At 38.9% G+C, this 20,073-nt stretch overlaps 1 protein-coding gene across 1 annotated transcript in view; it reads left to right on the top strand.

Annotated features, from left to right (window-relative positions):
- Positions 1–20,073, top strand: part of kcnab1a (potassium voltage-gated channel subfamily A regulatory beta subunit 1a) — a 122,674-nt gene that overhangs the window by 52,544 nt on the left and 50,057 nt on the right. The window contains exon 2 of the mRNA XM_073850571.1: positions 15,887–15,930. Coding sequence (XP_073706672.1) covers positions 15,887–15,930 — 44 coding nt within the window. The remainder of the gene's footprint in view (positions 1–15,886; positions 15,931–20,073) is intronic.

Raw genomic sequence — 20,073 nt, forward strand, 5'->3', positions numbered from 1 at the left:
GTCATCTAGAAAAAGAAGAATTTAGATTCAATCAAATTAAGAGCACTGGCGTTTATAAAGCACTTCGTTTGCTTGACATAAACAAATCTCCAGGTCCTGATTGTGTGGAGCCTGTGTATCTGAAACTGGCAGCAGATTTTATTATATCCGCTTTAACTTATATTTTTAATCTTTCTTTAAATACTGGTGTTATTCCAGAAATTTGGAAATCAGCTTTTGTTGTTCCTTTACTAAAAGGAGGGGATCCCACTATAATGAATAATTACAGACCAATCTCAAAGCTCTGCGTTTTATCAAAGATATTTGAAAGTCTTATTAGTGAACAGTTGACATGCTATCTGAATGCAAAAAAAGTGTTGTCTATCAATCAATCTGGGTTTCGCAAAAAGCACAGTACTACAACGGCTATTTTGAAAGTTTTAAATGATATTGTAGGTTCAATGGATAATGGTGAATTTTGTGCTTCGCTTTTTATTGATTTATCAAAGGCTTTCGATGCAGTGGATCATGAAATATTGCTGCAGAGATTGAAGGTTGTTGGTTAATCAAGTCATGTTATCCCAAGGTAAACAATCTGATTCATTAGAGATTTTAAAAGGCGTTCCTCAAGGATCGGTGCTGGGGCCTCTTTTATTCACCATTTATATAAATAGCTTTGATTATGATATTCAGGATGCCAACTTTCATTTTTATGCCGATGATTCTGTCATGTATAGTAGCTCTTCTTCTGGACAGCAATCCTTGTCTAAGCTTCAGTCAGCCTTTAATATTATTCAGTCAAGGCTTCACAGTTTAAGTTTTAGTATCTCTTCAGACCCTTCAAGGGTACAGTGATTGAATTAGTAAAAGAATACAAATATCTAGGCATCATAGTTGATGATGCCCTATCTTTTAGCTCTCATATCACTCAACTGAAAAATAAACTGAAAATCAAGCTTGGGTTTTATTTCAGGAACAAGTTTTGCTTCTCATTCAATGTAAAAAAGAAATTAGTCTCTGCTACTTTTCTCTCGGTCCTTGATTACGGTGATGTTGTATATCAGTTTACACCTTCTTATCTTCTTTCTTCCTTAGATGCTGTTTGTCATGGTGCTCTAAGGTTCATATCAGATTGTAAATCTTCAACTCATCATTGCATTTTGTATCACAGAGTAGGTTGGCCTTCTCTGTCTACCAGAAGAAAAATGCACTGGTACTTAATTATTTACAACGCCATCTTGGGGTTGTTGCCTTCCTATCTCTGTTGTTTTATGCAACAGAAAATTACCAAGAAATATTTTCTTCGTTCGCAAAATTGTTATACTCTTTCTGTTCCTTTTACCCGAACTGAGCTAGGTAAGAAGTCTTTTATGTATGCAGCACCGTTAGATTGGAATTTCCTCCAATCTAAATTAAAATGAGAAAATCTGCTGACTCTAGATCATTTTAAATCCGTTATCCGGCAAATGGAAGTTGATCTAACAATATGAAACTGCTTTTAAGTGTTTTTAGTCTGTTTGTGTGATGTTTATCTGTGATGTTATTGATTGTACTGCTGCACATTTTGGCCAGGACACTCATGTAAAAGAGATTTTTAATCTCAGAGAGCTCTTTCTGGTTAAATAAAGGTTAAATAAAAATAAAAAATAAAAAATTGTGAGTTATAAAGTCAGATTGTGAGATATAAAGTCAAAATTGCGGGATATAAACTCACAATTGTGAGTTATGAAGTCAGATTGTGAGATATAAAGTCAAAATTGCGGGATATAAACTCACACTTGTGAGTTATGAAGTCAGATTTTGAGATATAAAGTCAAAATTGCGGGATATAAACTCACACTTGTGAGTTATAAAGTCAGATTGTGAGATATAAAGTCAAAATTGCGGGATATAAACTCGCAGTTGTGAGTTATAAAGTCAGATTGTGAGATATAAAGTCAAAACTGCGGGATATAAACTCACAATTGTGAGTTATGAAGTCAGATTGTGAGATATAAAGTCAAAACTGCGGGATATAAACTCACAATTGTGAGTTATAAAGTCAGATTGTGAGATATAAAGTCAAAACTGCGGGATATAAACTCGCACTTGTGAGTTATAAAGTAAGATTGTGGGATATAAAGTCAAAATTGCGGGATATAAACTCGCAGTTGTGAGTTATAAAGTCAGATTGTGAGATATAAAGTCAAAACTGCGGGATATAAACTCACAATTGTGAGTTATAAAGTCAGATTGTGAGATATAAAGTCAAAACTGTGGGATATAAACTCACAATTGTGAGTTATAAAGTCAGATTGTGAGATATAAAGTCAAAACTGCGGGATATAAACTCACAATTGTGAGTTATAAAGTCAGATTGTGAGATATAAAGTCAAAACTGCGGGATATAAACTCACAATTGTGAGTTATAAAGTCAGATTGTGAGATATAAAGTCAAAATTGCGGGATATAAACTCACAGTTGTGAGTTATAAAGTCAGATTGTGAGATATAAAGTCAAAATTGCGGGATATAAACTCACAGTTGTGAGTTATAAAGTCAGATTGTGAGATATAAAGTCAAAATTGCAGGATATAAACTCACAATTGTGAGTTATAAAGTCAAAATTGCGGGATATAAACTCACAATTGTGAGTTATAAAGTCTGAATTGTAAGATATAAACAGGCAATTCTGACTTTTTTCTCAGGATCGTGAGATATAAACTCGCAATTGCGAATTATAAAGAGTTGTGAGATATAAACTTGCAATTCTGATAAATGAAGTCTGAATTGCAAGATATAATCATGCAATTTGACTTTTTTTTCTCAGAATTGTGAGATGTTAGCTCATAATTGCGTGTTATAAAGTCAGAATTGTGAGATATAAAATCAAAATTGCAGGATATAAACTCGCAAAAAACAAAGAACCTCTGAATTGCCTGTTTATTTAGAATTGTAAGTTTATATCTTGCAATTCTGACTTTATTTCTTGCAAATGTGAGTTTATATCTCACAATTCTGAGAAAAAAATTGCAGTTGCAAGAAAAAACAAAAGAATAGTGAGATAAAAAGTCGCAATTAATTCTTTTGGCGGAAACAGGCTTCCCTTTTGCAATTTTTTTTCATATTTATCCATTAACAAAAATATCATGCTCTATCAAATTATGTTTCACTGAATTACAATATCTTTGTCTTTAGCTAGTCAATAGAGAACAAAAATTTCCATGGTAAGACTATCACGTGAGAGAAGCAGACAGTTTTGTAATGATGACAGATGGGGTCTCCCCTGACATATCAGAATACTGGCAGAGTCAAACCAGCCAAACGCTGCTGTACTGTATATGCCTCTTACCATGTCTTTTTCTTTCTGATTTTTTCTCTCATTCTATCTTCTCATTCACTTCACTTAATCAAATTCCTATCTTCTGTCTTAGTCACTTAAAGAATAACTACATCTTGCTTTATTTCACAAGCTTATTTTGCGTGACCATAACTACTGTATCTATCTGCTATGAAACATGAAGTAATGTTTCATGTGCACAGAGACTTCTTATCTAATTAGGCCTGAACTGGTCAGAAATGCATGTCTGAAGAGATAGCGATTCTCTAAGTATACCATGTGGTGACTGTAACCTTCATGAAGAACCCGTTACAATTCCTCTGGCACATCCATTTCATGTATAACACCATGGCACATGGATCCGACACACCAGAATGACTCTTAACGCTGGAAAAGAGTCAAAGCGAGACCGAGTGAAATAGATGGATTAGAAATCTGAGATTACAGAAATAATTAGAGTAGAGCAAAACTGCAGACGTGAGATGAACTATGTGATGCAGGAACTGAGGTTTACCCTGAAAATGTGATGATAAACATCATAAACCCAACTATGGCTCAGGTGTGTTGTTCTGGAAAGAGCCAGTGCATACAAACACATACAAACAGATGCTGAGGCACATAAGCAGATAGCACACTTACATGCACATGTGCACTTAAACTGCTTCCAGAGGATGCACCTGGGGTCTCAGAATCACCAGAGGTCAGGATCTCATTGACCCAAATCCCATGCCCACTTTACACCATCATATTATACCGTATTACTTTATTATGACAGATAGTAGAGACAATGGATGAGAGAACAGTTATTGCTCCATGAATACTGCATGAGTCTGATTCACTCTGTTCTTCTCAGATTATGGGTTATGTTCGCTAAAGTAATCATGACAGTTCAGCTTCCAACTAAATTTTACACCATCTACATGCACACGCACACACACACACACACGCACACACACACACACACACACACACACACACACACACACACACACACACACACGTGCACAGCCTCATCAGAAAAGCAGCAGGGAGAGCATGGTTACAGTAAACTCCTTGAACTGAATGTGGTTGAAGTAATGAGTGTATCTGGGTCTCTGCCTGCAGTAAATGTCTTTGTTCCTGTTTTGGGGCAGGGAAGAGAAAATAATGTATAGTAAGAAAATAAAACAATGCATTTATTATAAAATATGACATTGAATAGTGTACAAATGACTATTTTGACAGTGTCCAAAACTGACACAAGCAGTTGAAGTTACAACATCTCTCCAACATGCCTCCCCTGAGCCTATTGAGTTTTAATAAAACCGCTACTTAATGTCATATTTTTGTAGACCAACCTGTAAGTTAGTGTCACGCTGGTTTCCTCAACAAAAACCCAACAGGATTGGATTATTTCAGAAAATAAGCTTTGTGAACAACAAAAGTTTACTATACTTACATAATTAGTTAATTGTGATAATCTTCACAAATTAAAACAACTTTTATACATTTTGAAGCCTCAACGTTGTATAAACAAACTTCAATGTCACCACCATTAAGCTTCCTTTCAGCTCTTTCTGCTTGTATTTAAACATTTTTTTTCCTTAAAAGTTTGAGTCATTGCAAGAGCACAATTATAAACACAATGAGACTGTGAAAGTGAAATAGTTAGTAGAAGAGTTTACCTGTTCTATGTGATGTTTAATGTCCTTGATAACCTCTGTAGTCCATTTTAGACACTTGTAAGCAAACGTCTTTTTCAAGACAAGTGAAAGCTTAAAAAACATTACCCTGTTGAAAAAAACAGCATATGCTGGTTAGGTAGGTTTTAAAGCATGGATGCTGGTTTGAGCTGGTTTAAGTTGGTCCATAGCTGGTCATAAGCTGGTGTAAGATGGTCCTTAGCTGGTCCTAAGTTGGTCAGGACCATTTTAGGACCAGCACATGACCAGCTTAAACCAGCTTAAACCAGCATCCATGCTTCAAAACCTACCTAATCAGCATATGCAGTTTTTTTTTTTTTTTTCAACAGAGTACTGATATATTTTATGTTGTAAAATAACACTTAAAATTCTTGAGGCTGTGTTAACCACAGACCGTATTTCAAGCATTTAACTAGGTCCTGTTCAAAAAGCCCATTGACATTATTACTTTCACGATCTCCAGTTGTAGTGCCCATGAGCTCCTCTGGAGGGCAATTCACCTCATTCCCACTTAATTCTGGGCTCTATTTCCCTTGACTCCATGCCTAGGAACTAAGACATGCCTGTTACTCATCAGTGAGGCTATTTAAGCTGCACACTCTCACACAGTCATTGCTAAGTTATGTTTTAGCATTAGAATCAGAATGAGCTTTATTGCCAGGTATGTTTGTTGCCAGGAATTTGTTTTAGTGACAGCAGCTCCACAGTGCAATAGAGTGACAGTGACAAGACATAGATTATAAAAAAGAACAATATACAAGTACACAAGACAAGTGCAAAGTGCAAAATAGCAAAAACACAATATACAGAGTATGCCATTACTAGGTACAGGTATATTAGATGCAAATTTGGATGTAAGTAGGTATTAATAAATACTGAATAGATTAATAAAGTGTATAATAGTGCTGCATGTTCCACGTTTACTGACAAGTGTTCATGAGATGGATTGCCTGGGGAAAAAAACTGTTCCGGTGTCTGGTCGTCTTGGTGCTCAGTGCTCTGTAGCGCCGACCAGATGGTAACAGTTCAAAGAGCGAGTGTGCTGGATGTGAGGGGTCCAGAGTGATTTTGCCAGCCCTTTTGCGCACTCTGGATAAGTAGAGATCTTGAATGGTAGGAAGGGTTGTACCAATGATTCGCTCAGCAGTCCGGACCATGCGACGTAGTCTTCTGAGATCAGAATTGGTAGCTGAGCTGAACCAGACAGTAATTGAAGTGCAGAGGACAGATTCAATGATGACAGAGTAAAACTGTTTCAGCAGTTCCTGTGGCAGGTTGAGCTTCCTCAGCTGGCGGAGGAAGTACAGTCTCTGCTGGGCCTTTTTCACAATGGAGTCTATGTGAACATCCCACTTCAGGTCCTGGGAGATCGTATTACCAAGGAACCTGAATGACTCCACTGTGTTAACAGTGCTGTTCATGATGGTGAGTGGGGGGAGAGCAGGGGGGTTTCTCTTGAAGTCAATAATCATCTCCACAGTCTTGAGCATGTTGAGCTCTAACCTCCTGTCTGTAAGCAGACTCATCACGGTCTTGAATGTGGCTGATGAGTGTGGTGTCGCCTGCGAACTTCAGGAGCTTGACAGAGGGGTCTTTAGAGGTACAGTCATTCGTATACAGGGAGAAGAGCAGTGGGGAGAGTACACAACCCTGAGGGGCGCCAGTGCTGATAGTCCGGGTGCTGGATGAGAATTTTCCCAGCCTCACTAGCTGCTGTCTGTCTGTCAGGAAGCTGTTGATCCACTGACAGAGTGCGGTGGGCACAGAGAGCTGAGATAGTTTGGGAAGGAGGAGGTTTGGGATGATGGTGTTAAAGGCTGAACTGAAGTCTACAAACAGGATCCTCACATAAGTCCCTGATTTATCCAGATGCTGCAGGATGAAGTGTAAACCCATGTTCACTGCATCATCTATGGACCTATTTGCTCGATAAGCAAACTGCAGGGGGTCCAGTAAGGGTCCGGTGATGTCCTTTAGATGAGCCAAAACCAGTTTTTCAAACGACTTCATGACGACAGATGTTAGCGCCACAGGTCTGTAGTCATTGAGTCCTGTTATTTTGGGTTTCTTTGGAATGGGAATGATTGTCGAACATTTGAGGCAGTTCGGTACTTCAACATCTCCAGAGACCAATTGAAGATTAGTGAGAAAATGGGGGCCAGCTGGTCAGCACAGGTTTTCAGACAGGCTGGTGTCACACCATCAGGGCCTGGTGCCTTCCTTCATTTGTTCTGTCTGAAGACCTGGCGAACATCTCTTTCACTGAAGTGGATTGTCGGAGTGGGGGAGAGCGGTGTTGTTGTTAGGGCTGTTGTCAAACCTGCATTAGTGGACAATTCTAAGCGTATTCTTGTTTCCCCACGTTTTCCTGTTTCCTTGCCTTGTTAGTGTTTTTTGACTGTTCCTTGTGTTGTGATCGTTTGTGGAACTATTTAAGCTGCACACTCTCACACAGTCATCGCTGAGTTTTGTTTTAGCATTAGTAGACAATTCTAAGTGTATCCTTGTTTCCCCACATTTTCCTGTTTCCTTGCTTTGCCATTGGTTTTTGACTGTTCCTTGTCTTGTGATTGTTTGCTGCCTGCCCTGACCCTTGGCCTGTTATTTGGATTACTGTTTTGTTTTGCCCTGGGACATTTGAAAATATGTTTGAATTAATAAATAAGGATGTTAATGGTAAAACTAATTAAAAACTATGGAAACAACTCACTCACTTAGATACCACTGCTTTATATTATGTCAAAATCAAACTTGAAGTGACTTGAAAACATGATCTGTCAGTTTATTTCTTATAGTTATTTTTTAATAAATGTAAAAATGTGTAAAAAAAAAAAAAAAACACCAACTTGATGAGATTTATACTTGGTTTTAGTAAATAGTACATTAAATACATGCTTAGAATGTACACCAAGGGCCAGATAATTTGGCTAAACATGGCAAATTAGCTTTAGAGTGCAATTCCATAAAAATGGAAAAATGGATTACCTATTCTGTGTGATGTTTAATGTCCTCGATAACCTCTGTAGTCCCATTTAGCCACTTGTAAGCAACCGTCTTTTTCAAGACAATCACAATCTCCAGCTGTAGTGCCCATGCGCTCCTCTGGAGGGCACTTCACCTCATACCTTTGCTACTCAATCCTGGGCTCTATTTCCCTTAAAGGAACACTCCACTTTTTTTGGAAATAGGCTCATTCTCCAACTCCCCCCGAGTTAATAAGTTGATTTTTACCGTTTTGAAATCCATTCAGCCGTTCTCCTGTTCTGGCGATATCACTTTTAGCATAGCTTAGCATAGATCATTGAATCCTATTAGACCAATAGCATCGCGTTCAAAAATGACCAAAGAGTTTCCATATTTGTTGTATTTAAAACTTGACTCTTCTGTAGTTATATTGTGTACTAAGATCGGTGGAAATGCAAAGCTGCGAGTTTCTAGGCTGATAAGATTAGGAACTACACTTCCATTCTGGCGTAATAGTCAAGGAAGTTTGCTGCCGTAATATGGCCGAAGCAGGCGGAGTATTATCAGAAATGAGTTCCCAGCTAGTTTAGCATTTGCACATGTGCTGCATGGTATTACTGCTCCTGCTTCAGCCTTATTACGGCAGCAAACTTCCTTGACTATTACGCCGGAATGGGAGTGTAGTTCCTAATCTTATCAGCCTAGAAAATTGAAGCTTTGCATTTCCACCGGTCTTAGTACACGATATAACTACAGAAGAGTCAAGTTTTAAATTGGACAAATATCGAAACTCGTTGGTCATTTTTGAACGTGATGCTATTGGTCTAATAGGATTCAATGATCTATGCTAAGCTATGCTAAAAGTGATATCGCCAGAACAGGAGAACGGCTGAATGGATTTCAAAACGGTAAAACTCAACTTATTAACTCAAGGAGAGTTGGAGAATGAGCCTATTTCCAAAAAAAGTGGAGTGTTCCTTTAACTCCATGCCTAAAACTGATTACAGACATGCCTGTTACTCATCAGTGGGATTATTTAAGATGCACACTCTTACACAATCATTGCTGAGTCTTGTTTTAGCATTAGTGGACAATTCTAAGTGTATGCTTGTTTCCCCAAATGTTCCTGTTTCCTTGCCTTGCCAGTGTTTTTTGACTGTTCTTTGTTTTGTGGTCATTTGTGGAACTATTTAAGCTGCACACTGTCACACAGTCATTGCTGAGTCTTGTTTTAGCGTTAGTGGACAATTCTAAGTGTATCCTTGTTTTCCCAAATTTTCCTGTTTCCTTGCTTTGCCAGTGTTTTTTGACTGTTCCTTGTGTTGTGGTCATTTGTGGAACTATTTAAGCTGCACACTCTCACACAGTCATTGCTGAGTTTTGTTTTAGCATTAGTAGACAATTCTAAGTGTATCCTTGTTTCCCCAAATGTTTCTGTTTCCTTGCCTTGCCAGTGTTTTTTTGACTGTTCCTTGTGTTGTGTTCATTTGTGGAACTATTTAAGCTGCACACTCTCACACAGTCATTGCTGAGTCTTGTTTTAGTGTTAGTGGACAATTCTAAGCATATCCTTGTTTCCCTAAATGTTCCTGTTTCCTTGCCTTGCCAGTTTTTTTGACTGTTCCTTGTGTTGTGGTCATTTGTGGAACTAATTTAGCTGCACACTCTCACACAATCATTGCTGAGTCTTGTTTTAGCGTTAGTGGACAATTCTAAGCATATCCTTGTTTCACCAAATTTTCCTGTTTCCTTGCCTTGCCAGTGTTTTTGACTGTTCCTTGTGTTGTGATCGTTTGTGAAACTATTTAAGCTGCACACTCTCACACAGCCATTGCTGAGTTTTGTTTTAGCATTAGTAGACAATTCTAAGTGTATCCTTGTTTCCCCAAATGTTCCTGTTTCCTTGCCTTGCCAGTGTTTTTTGACTGTTCCTTGTGTTGTGGTCATTTGTGGAACTATTTAAGCTGCACACTCTCACACAGTCATTGCTGAGTCTTGTTTTAGCGTTAGTGGACAATTCTAAGCAGATCCTTGTTTTCCCAAATTTTCCTGTTTCCTTGCTTTGCCAGTGTTTTTTGACTGTTCCTTGTGTTGTGGTCATTTGTGGAACTATTTAAGCTGCACACTCTCACACAGTCATTGCTGAGTTTTGTTTTAGCATTAGTAGACAATTCTAAGTGTATCCTTGTTTCCCAAAATGTTCCTGTTTCCTTGCCTTGCCAGTGTTTTTTGACTGTTCCTTGTGTTGTGGTCATTTGTGGAACTATTTAAGCTGCACACTCTCACACAGTCATTGCTGAGTCTTGTTTTAGCATTAGTGGACAATTCTAAGCATATCCTTGTTTACCCAAGTTTTCCTGTTTGCTTGCCTTGCCAGTGTTTTTTGACTGTTCCTTGTGTTGTGATCATTTGCTGCCTGCCCTGACCCTCACCTATTATTTGGGTTACTCTTTTGTTTTGCCCTGGGACATAGTTGTTTGCTGGTGTTTGACCCTGCCTGGCTCGACTACACTCTTTAATAAAGCTTGCACTTGGATTCCATATTCTGTTGTCAAAACATCCATAACAAGTATGAAGGAACTTGAAGTGACTTGAAAACATGATCTGTGAGTTTATTTCTTGTTCTTAATAGTTATTTTTGAATAAATGTAAAACTGTGCAGAAAACACTAACTTGATGAGATGTATACTTGGTTTTAGTAAACAGTACATTAAATACATGCTTAGAATGTACACCAAGGGCCAGATTTACTAAACAGGGCAAATTAGCTTTAGAGCGCAATTCCATAAAAGCGCTGATGGGAGGGGAAAATTCTGCATATGATTTATTTGATTACTGCATGTGAGATGTTCGATTAAAACAAACTCTGGTACGATTGCTCTGTTAGCGTGGTTCATTTGAGTAAGTTTGAACACTGGCATCTGAACCCTGGTGCGCACCAAACAAGATTGCAAACAAGAGACCACTAAAAAGATGGGTCTCGGTACACTTCCAAGCAAACTCTGATGCGGTTTGAATGAAATATGAACGTAACATGGACCAAATACTTCTAAACGAACCAAAATCAGAAAGTAATGACAAGGTGCTACATGATTTCATGAAGGGAACAAGTGGTGTATCTAAAACAAAATGAGCAGAGGCTAAATGTGGAACAATGAGGAGGTAAAGTGCCTTTTATGAGCTCTTTGTGAGTTTACAGGTGGTGAAAATAAAATCATGTGAAAGTAGGCAATTTTTCTAATGCACTATGATAGGCGATATGTTTTTGCGAGTGTTTTGCATCTTCAAATCGGTTTGAATGAATAAATAATGGTGTTTTTTTTTTATAAAGATTTACAGGTTGCGCTGACCCTATATGTACAAATAGTAAAAAAAGTATTCCGAAATTTGACCAACCCGGACTTTGTTTGCAATCTAAAAACATAGACATTAATATGGAGTTGCAGCTATAACAGTTTCCACTCTTCTAGGAAGGCTTTCCACAATATTTTTTATTAGTTCTGTGAAGTTTTGCCCAACTATCCAGTAGTGCATTTGTGAGGTCATGCATTGATGTTGGATGAGAAAGCCTAGCTCTCAATCTCTGTTCAAGTTAATCCCAAAGGTGTTCGATGGGGTTGAGGTCAGGGATTTGCACCGGCCAGAAAAGTTGTTCCACACTGAACTCATCCAACCATGTCTTTACAGACCTTGCTATCTGCACTGGGGCACAGTCATCCTGGAATAGACAAGTGCCTTCCCTAAACTCTTCCCACAAAGTTGGAAGCACTGCATTGTACAAAATGTTATGGTATGCTTTACATGTAGAGTGTATATCTGAGAGTGTGCGTTTTGTACTAATATAAGTCATTGTAATCTGAGGAGATGCGTATCCCTGAACCCACATTAGCAGTCTTTCAAAAACACTCTATAACTAATCGATCAGTCACTGTTTTTTTATTTTCAATCGCTATGCTATACAATACATTCTGATGCTGTTTGACATCAGAACAATACATCTGCTTTACTTCCTTAATTATTCATTGAGAAACATGTCGAGCGATCAGTGCAAGCCTGCTGAAAGAAACTGCTGATGCAGTAACTGCTTCATTCTCCTCAGAGCTGCTGACCAGACGACCTGCAGGAGTGCCTTTAAGAACATGATTATGATAATTAATTACAGCGTTTAAACTCAGTCTACTGATTTTAGCACCTCTATCTCAGTCTCAGGTTTAAACATCCTCACTTTAATTTAAAACAAAGATGTGTGTGGTGTGTGTGTGTTGCTTTAAAAGCTATGTTTGGTCTCTGGATGGTTCTGCTCGGTTTGATACTGTCAGTGTAGATTGACAGTCACATTGTAGATGTACACAGAGAATTATACATTACACGCTGTCCCCTACAACACTAGAACTCGTTTTCTTGAGCTGTGCCATTGTTGTTGTGGTCATGCTATACTCTGTTTTTCTGCAGTGCGCAACACTCCATTTGTCTTTGGTGCAGCTTATTTTGAGCAGCCCCTTTAATGTAATCTTAAACGTCGTTCTCAATTTGACTGAAACCAAATCATTTTTTTGTCCTCTCGCTGTTTCAATGATAGATAGCTTTCTTCTGCAGTGCTGTCAGTTACAAAAGACAAATTCACCCCAACTCACTGACAGATAAAAACAGATGAAAGATAATAATCATTATATATTTTTTAAATTTATTTATTTTTATTTAATGTTGCTCTGATGTATATGCTCACCAAGGCTGCATTTATTGCTAAAAAATAATTATTCAGTTCAAACAATGGTTCTTATTATTATCAGTGCTGAAAATTACTTTTTTTTTTTTTACTTTTTTTTTTTTTTATTTTGCGGTTAATAAAAATGTTAAAAGATCAGTTGAATGCATGCTTGTTGAATGTATGCCAGTACTAAATAAAAAAAAAAATATATACAGTATCTTAAATAATATATACAGTGGTGTGCGAAAGTATACATACCTCTTCATTTTTTCAACTTTTTTGCTGCCTTATGTTAAACTGAATTACTAACTAAATTACCTCTTTACCCACATCAATCTACACCACACACCATAATGACAAAGCTAAAACAGAATTGTTACAACTTTTGTACAGTTCTTAAAATTTTAAATGAAAAATGTACATTGCATAAGTATTGATACCCTTAACTCAGTACTTAGCTGAAGCACCTTTTCAACCTCAAGTCTTGTTGGGTATGATGCACATCAACATTTGGCAATTATCTGTCATTCTTCTCCTCACTTCTTCAACTCTCAAGCTCTGTCAGCTTGGATGGGGGCAGACGCACATTTTCAGGTCTCTCCAGAAATATTTTATTAGGTTCAAGTCCAGGCTATGGCTGGGACACTCAAGGACATTTTCAGCTGTTAGACCTTTTATTAAGAGGTGTGTGCCTTTCCAAATCATACCCATTCAATTGAATTTGCCACAGGTTAATTTCACTCAAAGTGTAGTAACAGCTACAAGTGATATGAATGGTCCTGGGCTAAATTTTAACTGTTCCAGATTTGGGTATGAATACTTATGCAATGGAATCATTTTAGTTTTTATTTGTAATAAATTTGCAAAGATGGTTTTTGCTTTGCCACTCGGGTGTATGGAGTGTAGATTGATGTGGAATCAATCTTGTAAAAGTAATTTAAAGCATTTTAACATTAGGCAGCAACATAAAGAAACATGAAAAATGAAAAGGTATGAATACTTTTGCATGACACTGTATATACTGCAACATTGTATACAATACTGTTTTTTCCCCACGTTCCTACAAAACCTGGATTATTAAATTTTGCAACAGTTGCTATTCATGATACCTAATCATCCTTTTAATCAACTAATATTAAAGGGATAGTTCACCCAAAAATGAAAGTTGTCATTGCTCATCCTCTTATCATTCCAAACCCGTAAGACCTTTGTTTATCTTCCAAAGACAAATTAAGATACTGTTGATGAAATCCGTGAGCCTTTCTGACCCTGCATAGACAGCAACGCAACTGATATGTTCAAGACCCAAAAAGGTTGTAAAAACATCATTAAAATAGTCTATGTGACATCAGTTGCCTTACCGTAATTTTATGAAACTATGGAAATACTTTTTGTATGCAAAGAAAGCAAAAATAATGACTTTATTCAACTTTTTTTTTTTCTCTCATGTACTCTCATGAATGTGTGTCGAAGACTGACAAGACTGATGTTTTAACAATGGTTTTACTACCTGGGCCTTGAACATAGTTGCGATGAAAATATCTTATATTGTGTTTTCCGAAGATAAACAAAGATCCTACGGGTTTGTAACAACATGAGTGTGAGTAATTAATGACAGAATTTTACCCTTTAAAAGTACTAGAAAAAAAAATTTGATGAATGACTTTCTGTGTCCATTTTGAGTACTGTAGGTCTGTAGGAAACCATTTTTTCCTGTAGAAAATGCTGTTTGCAAGAAATATTTGGTCCATGGTGTGTTTAAGCCTTTAGCCATGTTATTGTTTCTGCTTGTGTCTACCTTGGTCTGGGTCTTGAAAGCGGATTGTGCTATTTCCTCGGTCACACTCTTCAACTTAATGTTGTTATGAACTGTCACAAGTTGACAGATGGATCCTTGGAAACTAATGGCAGCGACAGGCTGTATATTACAGAACGTGCTGTGTAAGTTCTTGGGTGCTGGTTGTGCATTAGCCATGTGTAATCTGTCACACATGCAAGTTTATTATCTGCAGCACGGTGAATCTGTTATTATCCCGTACCTTCATTCTCTGGCCTTGATGCAGAGAAATAAATTCATACTGATAGTAGCACAGAGGTAATACACTCTCACTGCAGAATGCACCCGCTTGCATTTTCTCTCTCTCTCTTGCTCATCCTCATTTTTGCTCTCTGTCAGCACTTTTACTGTGTTCCCTTCAAAGTTTGTCGCTAATCCCAACCCATTTGATATCAATAAATCTTATTAAAAACAATTAATTCCCTTTCATCTGGTTCATGGTACTCACACAGCTGTCCTGAAAGTCTTCACACTTGCTGTGGAGTCACAAAATGGGATTTAGCACACTGCATTACTGATGCTAAGTGATGCTGTGTTAGACTATGACCAGAAAAATAACTTATGCGTTTTCAACACATTGCCAGTGATTTTGTTTTCTGTGGTGTTAATAACCTCAGATACTTAGCAGTGCCTTTGCTATTCAACTCAAAGTTTGGCTTGTTAGCTTGAACCATGAACCTCTGCTGTCAGATTTCTGTAGCTACTATACACTATCTAGACCCAAATTAAGCAAAACCATGATTAATTTGTGTTTACTGTAACTATATGTTTTTTTGGTTTTAGTTTAAACCCATTGGTAACACACAATAAGATTTAATTTGTTAACATTAACTAACTATATTAGTTAACATGAACAATATTTATATATTATTTAATCTTAATTATTAAAATAACATTAGTGTACTGTGAATTAACATGAACATTTTTATGAAACAACATTAGCAAAGATGAATTAATGCTGTAAAAAAATGTTGTTCATTGTGAGTTCATGTTAGTTAATGCATTATCTTACGCTAACAAATGAGACTTTATTGTAAAGTGTTGCCAACCCAATGTTATTGTTTAGATAGAACCCAGTGTTAATTTTGTTTAGTCTTTTTTTGTCTTTTGATGAAACATTTAAATATCCTTTATTCATCACTTCTAAGTATTTAATCTAAAATGTATCTAAATTTAATCTCTTATTTTGGTAAAATAATTAACATTTTGCAGATTCTGCAAGGTGTATGTAAACTCTTGACTTCAACTGTATTTGGATTTGTATATGTTTCAACTATAGAATCTACATTGAGAAATACTGTTTAGCTTCAACAGCTTCAACAATAGCCTATATTATATCTAATATAAATGTTTTATTTTCTCTCCCTTCTCTCTCTTTCTATCCTCCTGTCTGTTTAGGAACCTTGGGAAATCTGGATTGCGAGTATCATGCCTCGGTCTGGGTGAGTGTTACATTATATCCAAAAAGAGATTTACGTATGCTGTATGTTTTTGGTGCAGTAAATCAGCAGATAACAGCACAGACAGTTTTTGCAGAGTTCGGTTCTGTTTAACAGTTCATTAATCATGACACCACGCTGTCTCTCTCTAGCATTTTCCCTCTTTCACAAACACACACGCACACAATCTGGTTCTTGATGTCTGGGAAAGGAGTACTGGGACTTAAACAGTGGGATATATGAACGCAATTACAAAAGCTGAACTCCAGTAACCGGAGTGGGCCAGTCAGCTTCAGTACCTCAGAGACGACAAAAGGCAGACTCAGCTTTCAGAGTGAAGCTGGCCAATGCTACAGGGACTCCATATGCCTGTGTGTGTCTTTTAAAATATGGGCACTACGTTGTATGCATGTTACTAAATTTAAAAATAACCAGACCTGGAAGATAAATAGCTCAAAATGCAATGCTCATGTAGGAGATACAGGTTTAAATCTGGCCTGTGTCTGGTCATGATCCCATTCTTCTCTCATTTCCCTCTCTCTCTTTCTCTCTCTCTCTCTCTCTCTCTCTCTCTCTCTCTCTCTCTCTCTCTCTCTCTCTCTCTCTCTCTCTCTCTCTCTCCACTTGTTTGTCAATAAAAAAGTGACAGAGCCCAAAATAAAACAATCATGTGTATACTCCTATATAACAGTGGTTCACAACTGGTGGGTGGCAGGTTTATTTTTTTTACTCTGTCACAGACAGCAGGAGAAACATTGCTGCATAACAGACTTGTAGGCATGCACATTTTATAAAAAAAATATATAAACTGACCATATGTTTTTAACACAGCATTTGAGGGAATTAATCAGAGTGAAGTTTCATAATATAACTTGTCCTGCACCATGGGTCACTGAACAAATCATTGAACAAATCTGAACTAATTATTTAGGTGAACAAATTGGTGAAAGTTTAATTTAGAAGAAATTGTTTTGTTCACTAATCTCTGTTGTTTTAAAAATCAAGAAAATGAATCAGTGATGAGCTTATTATTGTGACCTGTCCTGCAGAACGAGTTACTGAATAAATCACCAAAAAGATCTGAATAAATCTTTCTGGTGAACAGATTCAATTGCTTCATTGAGGAAAAACAATTGTTTATTTGTGATGACTAAGGAATCAGTTCAGTAAATGAATCAGTGACGCACTCATAATAATGTGTCCTGCAGAAAGGAAGGAATTTGTGAACAAATTTAAACTAACAATAATTTTGGTGAACAGAATCAAACATAAAAAAAAATAATAATAATAATAATAATAAATAAATAAATAAATAATAATAAATAAATTAGTTAAAAAAAGTTTTTCTCTGAATTAAAAAAAAAAAAAAAACATAAATAAATATATATAAGTTCTAACTAGCTGCACCTGCACCTCATCAACCACGCTGCTACAAATAGTCACCACACACACCACTCATTGTCCAGGCTCGTTGATACGAAGCGGACTCATATTGCTACTCTCAGCGAAAGCTACTCTGAGATACTTACCTGTTGCTATTTACCTGTATTACGTCTTTCTCCATCTCTGTCCAGATCCAGTCGTCAGCGGCGTGCGAGCCGTAAGCCTGTCCGTTCATCAAACAGTGTGTGTGTGTGTGTGCCGTAAGTCTCCTGGTCCTTTGCCACCGCAAGAGTGGCATTCTGGTGTTCTCCTCCCGTCGTTCCTGCAAGGGAAAAACTTCATTACTCATCCACGGACTTCATCTACGAACTATTCATCAGTGAACTCTATTACTTACCCAATCCACCATCCGGAACCACGTATCACTCTCTGCTGTTTAAATAAACCATTCTTACCGTTACTCACCCTGTTGTCCGTCTGCTTCCCTAACAGTAAGCCCGGACCGAATACAGTGAACAGCATGAGTGCTCAAGATCCCTTTCAAGAGCTGGTGGATTCCCTGAGGAAGGTGTTATTAGTCCCTCACACCATTACACCTTCCGCACCTCCGGCACCGTCACCACCGAGCACTTCTTCGACTACCGGAATTTCCAGTCCCATGGCTCGACCGGCGCCCTACTCTGGCGGGGCGGAGGAGTGCAGTGGATTTTTGTTACAATGCTCATTGATTTTCACCATGCAACCTGCTTTATATCCCACAGATCAGTCCAAGATCGCCTTTATTGTCTCTCTGCTCTCCGGACCCGCTCTCCAATGGGCCGACATGATCCTGACCCAAGCCGGACCGGCCACTCGTTCTGTCCACGCATTTACCTCCCACTTTAAAGAAGTGTTTGGCCACTCGGATGGTGGTATATCAGCCAGTGAGCAGCTCTATCATCTCTCTCAAGGGACGATGTCCACTCAGGAATATGCACTTCGTTTTCGCACCCTAGCGGCCGCTAGTGGATGGAACGAGCGGTCGTTATTGACCACCTACCGGCTCGGTCTAGAACCTTCTCTGCGTCTCCAACTGGCTGCGTTGGACAACACTATGGGGATTGAAAGATTCATCCAACAATCTCTCAGATGTTCAGATCAGATGCGGTCCTACCAATCTCATACTGACTCCAGGAATACTGCACTCCTCCCTCCATCTGCACCCGCCAACCCTCCAGAACCAGAACCCATGATCCTCGAATCTGGTAGACTCTCCGCAGCTGAACGACAGAGGAGGCTGGCCCGGGGTCTCTGCTTGTACTGTGGAGCCAGTGGACATGTCCGACTAAACTGCCCATTTCGTCCTGTTAGAGCCACGGTGAGTGTCATCCGTTCGGATGAAGAAAGTATGAACCCTCTCACTATCTGTGTTCAGTTAACCACCACTACCTCTTCTGTTTCAGTACCCGCGCTCATCGACTCCGGGTCAGCAGGAAATTTCCAAGGCCTCGGCCAACGTCTACCAGATTCAACCTATAACCAACGCCTTCTCTGTACGACCATGTATTCAATGCAAGTGCGAACCCATCCAACTTCAAATCGGAGTCTTTCACAAAGAAGACATTCGGCTGCTGGTTCTGGAGGGTGCCCATATGGACATCATTCTGGGGCGCCCGTGGCTGGTGAAGCATGATCCCATCATCTCTTGGGGCTCCGGCGAAGTGATGCGATGGGGAAATCAATGTTCTGCGGAGTGTTTCCCGGATCTTCCACGTCCCATTCCAAGACCTGTCCCAGTCTATGTAACTTCTGTTGAAAGTCCCGTGGAGAAACGATCCACAAGAATTCCTGACACCTACTCGTCATTCCAGGACATCTTCTGCCCCAAGAGAGCTTCCCAGCTACCACCTCATCGGCCATGGGACTGTGCGATTGACCTGATTCCCAATGCTCCTTTGCCCAGAGGTAAGATCTACCCGTTGTCACTTACGGAGACCAAGGCCATGGAGGAGTATATCCAGGAGGCTCTCAGTTTGGGATACATTCGTCACTCTACATCACCCGCAGCGTCCAGCTTCTTCTTCGTTGCCAAGAAGGATGGAGGGCTGCGGCCGTGTATCGATTACCGGACCCTCAATCGCAGTACCATACCCTTCAAATATCCCCTTCCTCTCGTCCCTGCGGCCCTTGAACAGCTTCGTACCGCTACCATCTTCACGAAGCTGGACCTCCGCAGCACTTACAATCTGGTGAGAATATGTGAGGGGGACGAATGGAAGACCGCTTTTGTGACCCCTACCGGTCACTACGAGTATCGGGTGATGCCGTACGGACTGGTCAACGCCCCCTCCATATTCCAGAACTTCATACACGAAGTCCTCCGGGAGTTTCTCCATCTCTTCGTGATCGTCTACATAGATGATATCCTGATCTACTCCCGGAGTGAGGCAGAACATCGTCACCACGTTGCGGAGGTCCTCCACAAACTCAGGCAACACCAACTCTTCCTCAAAGCCGAAAAATGCTCCTTTAATCTTTCTTCAGTTCAGTTCCTCTGATACATCATTGACCAGCAAGGGGTCCGCATGGATGAGGGGAAGGTATCCGCTGTAACCAACTGGCCAGAACCAACCTCCATCAAAGAGCTTCAAAGATTCCTCGGTTTCGCAAATTTCTATCGACGATTCATTCAAGGTTATAGCATCATCACCACTCCTCTCACTAATCTCCTCAAGGGTAAACCCAAAACCCTCATCTGGACTCCCGAAGCCGCCGCAGCCTTCC

Source organism: Garra rufa, chromosome 11 (genome assembly GCF_049309525.1).
Source record: "Garra rufa chromosome 11, GarRuf1.0, whole genome shotgun sequence".
In the NCBI taxonomy this organism is placed as follows: domain Eukaryota; kingdom Metazoa; phylum Chordata; class Actinopteri; order Cypriniformes; family Cyprinidae; genus Garra; species Garra rufa.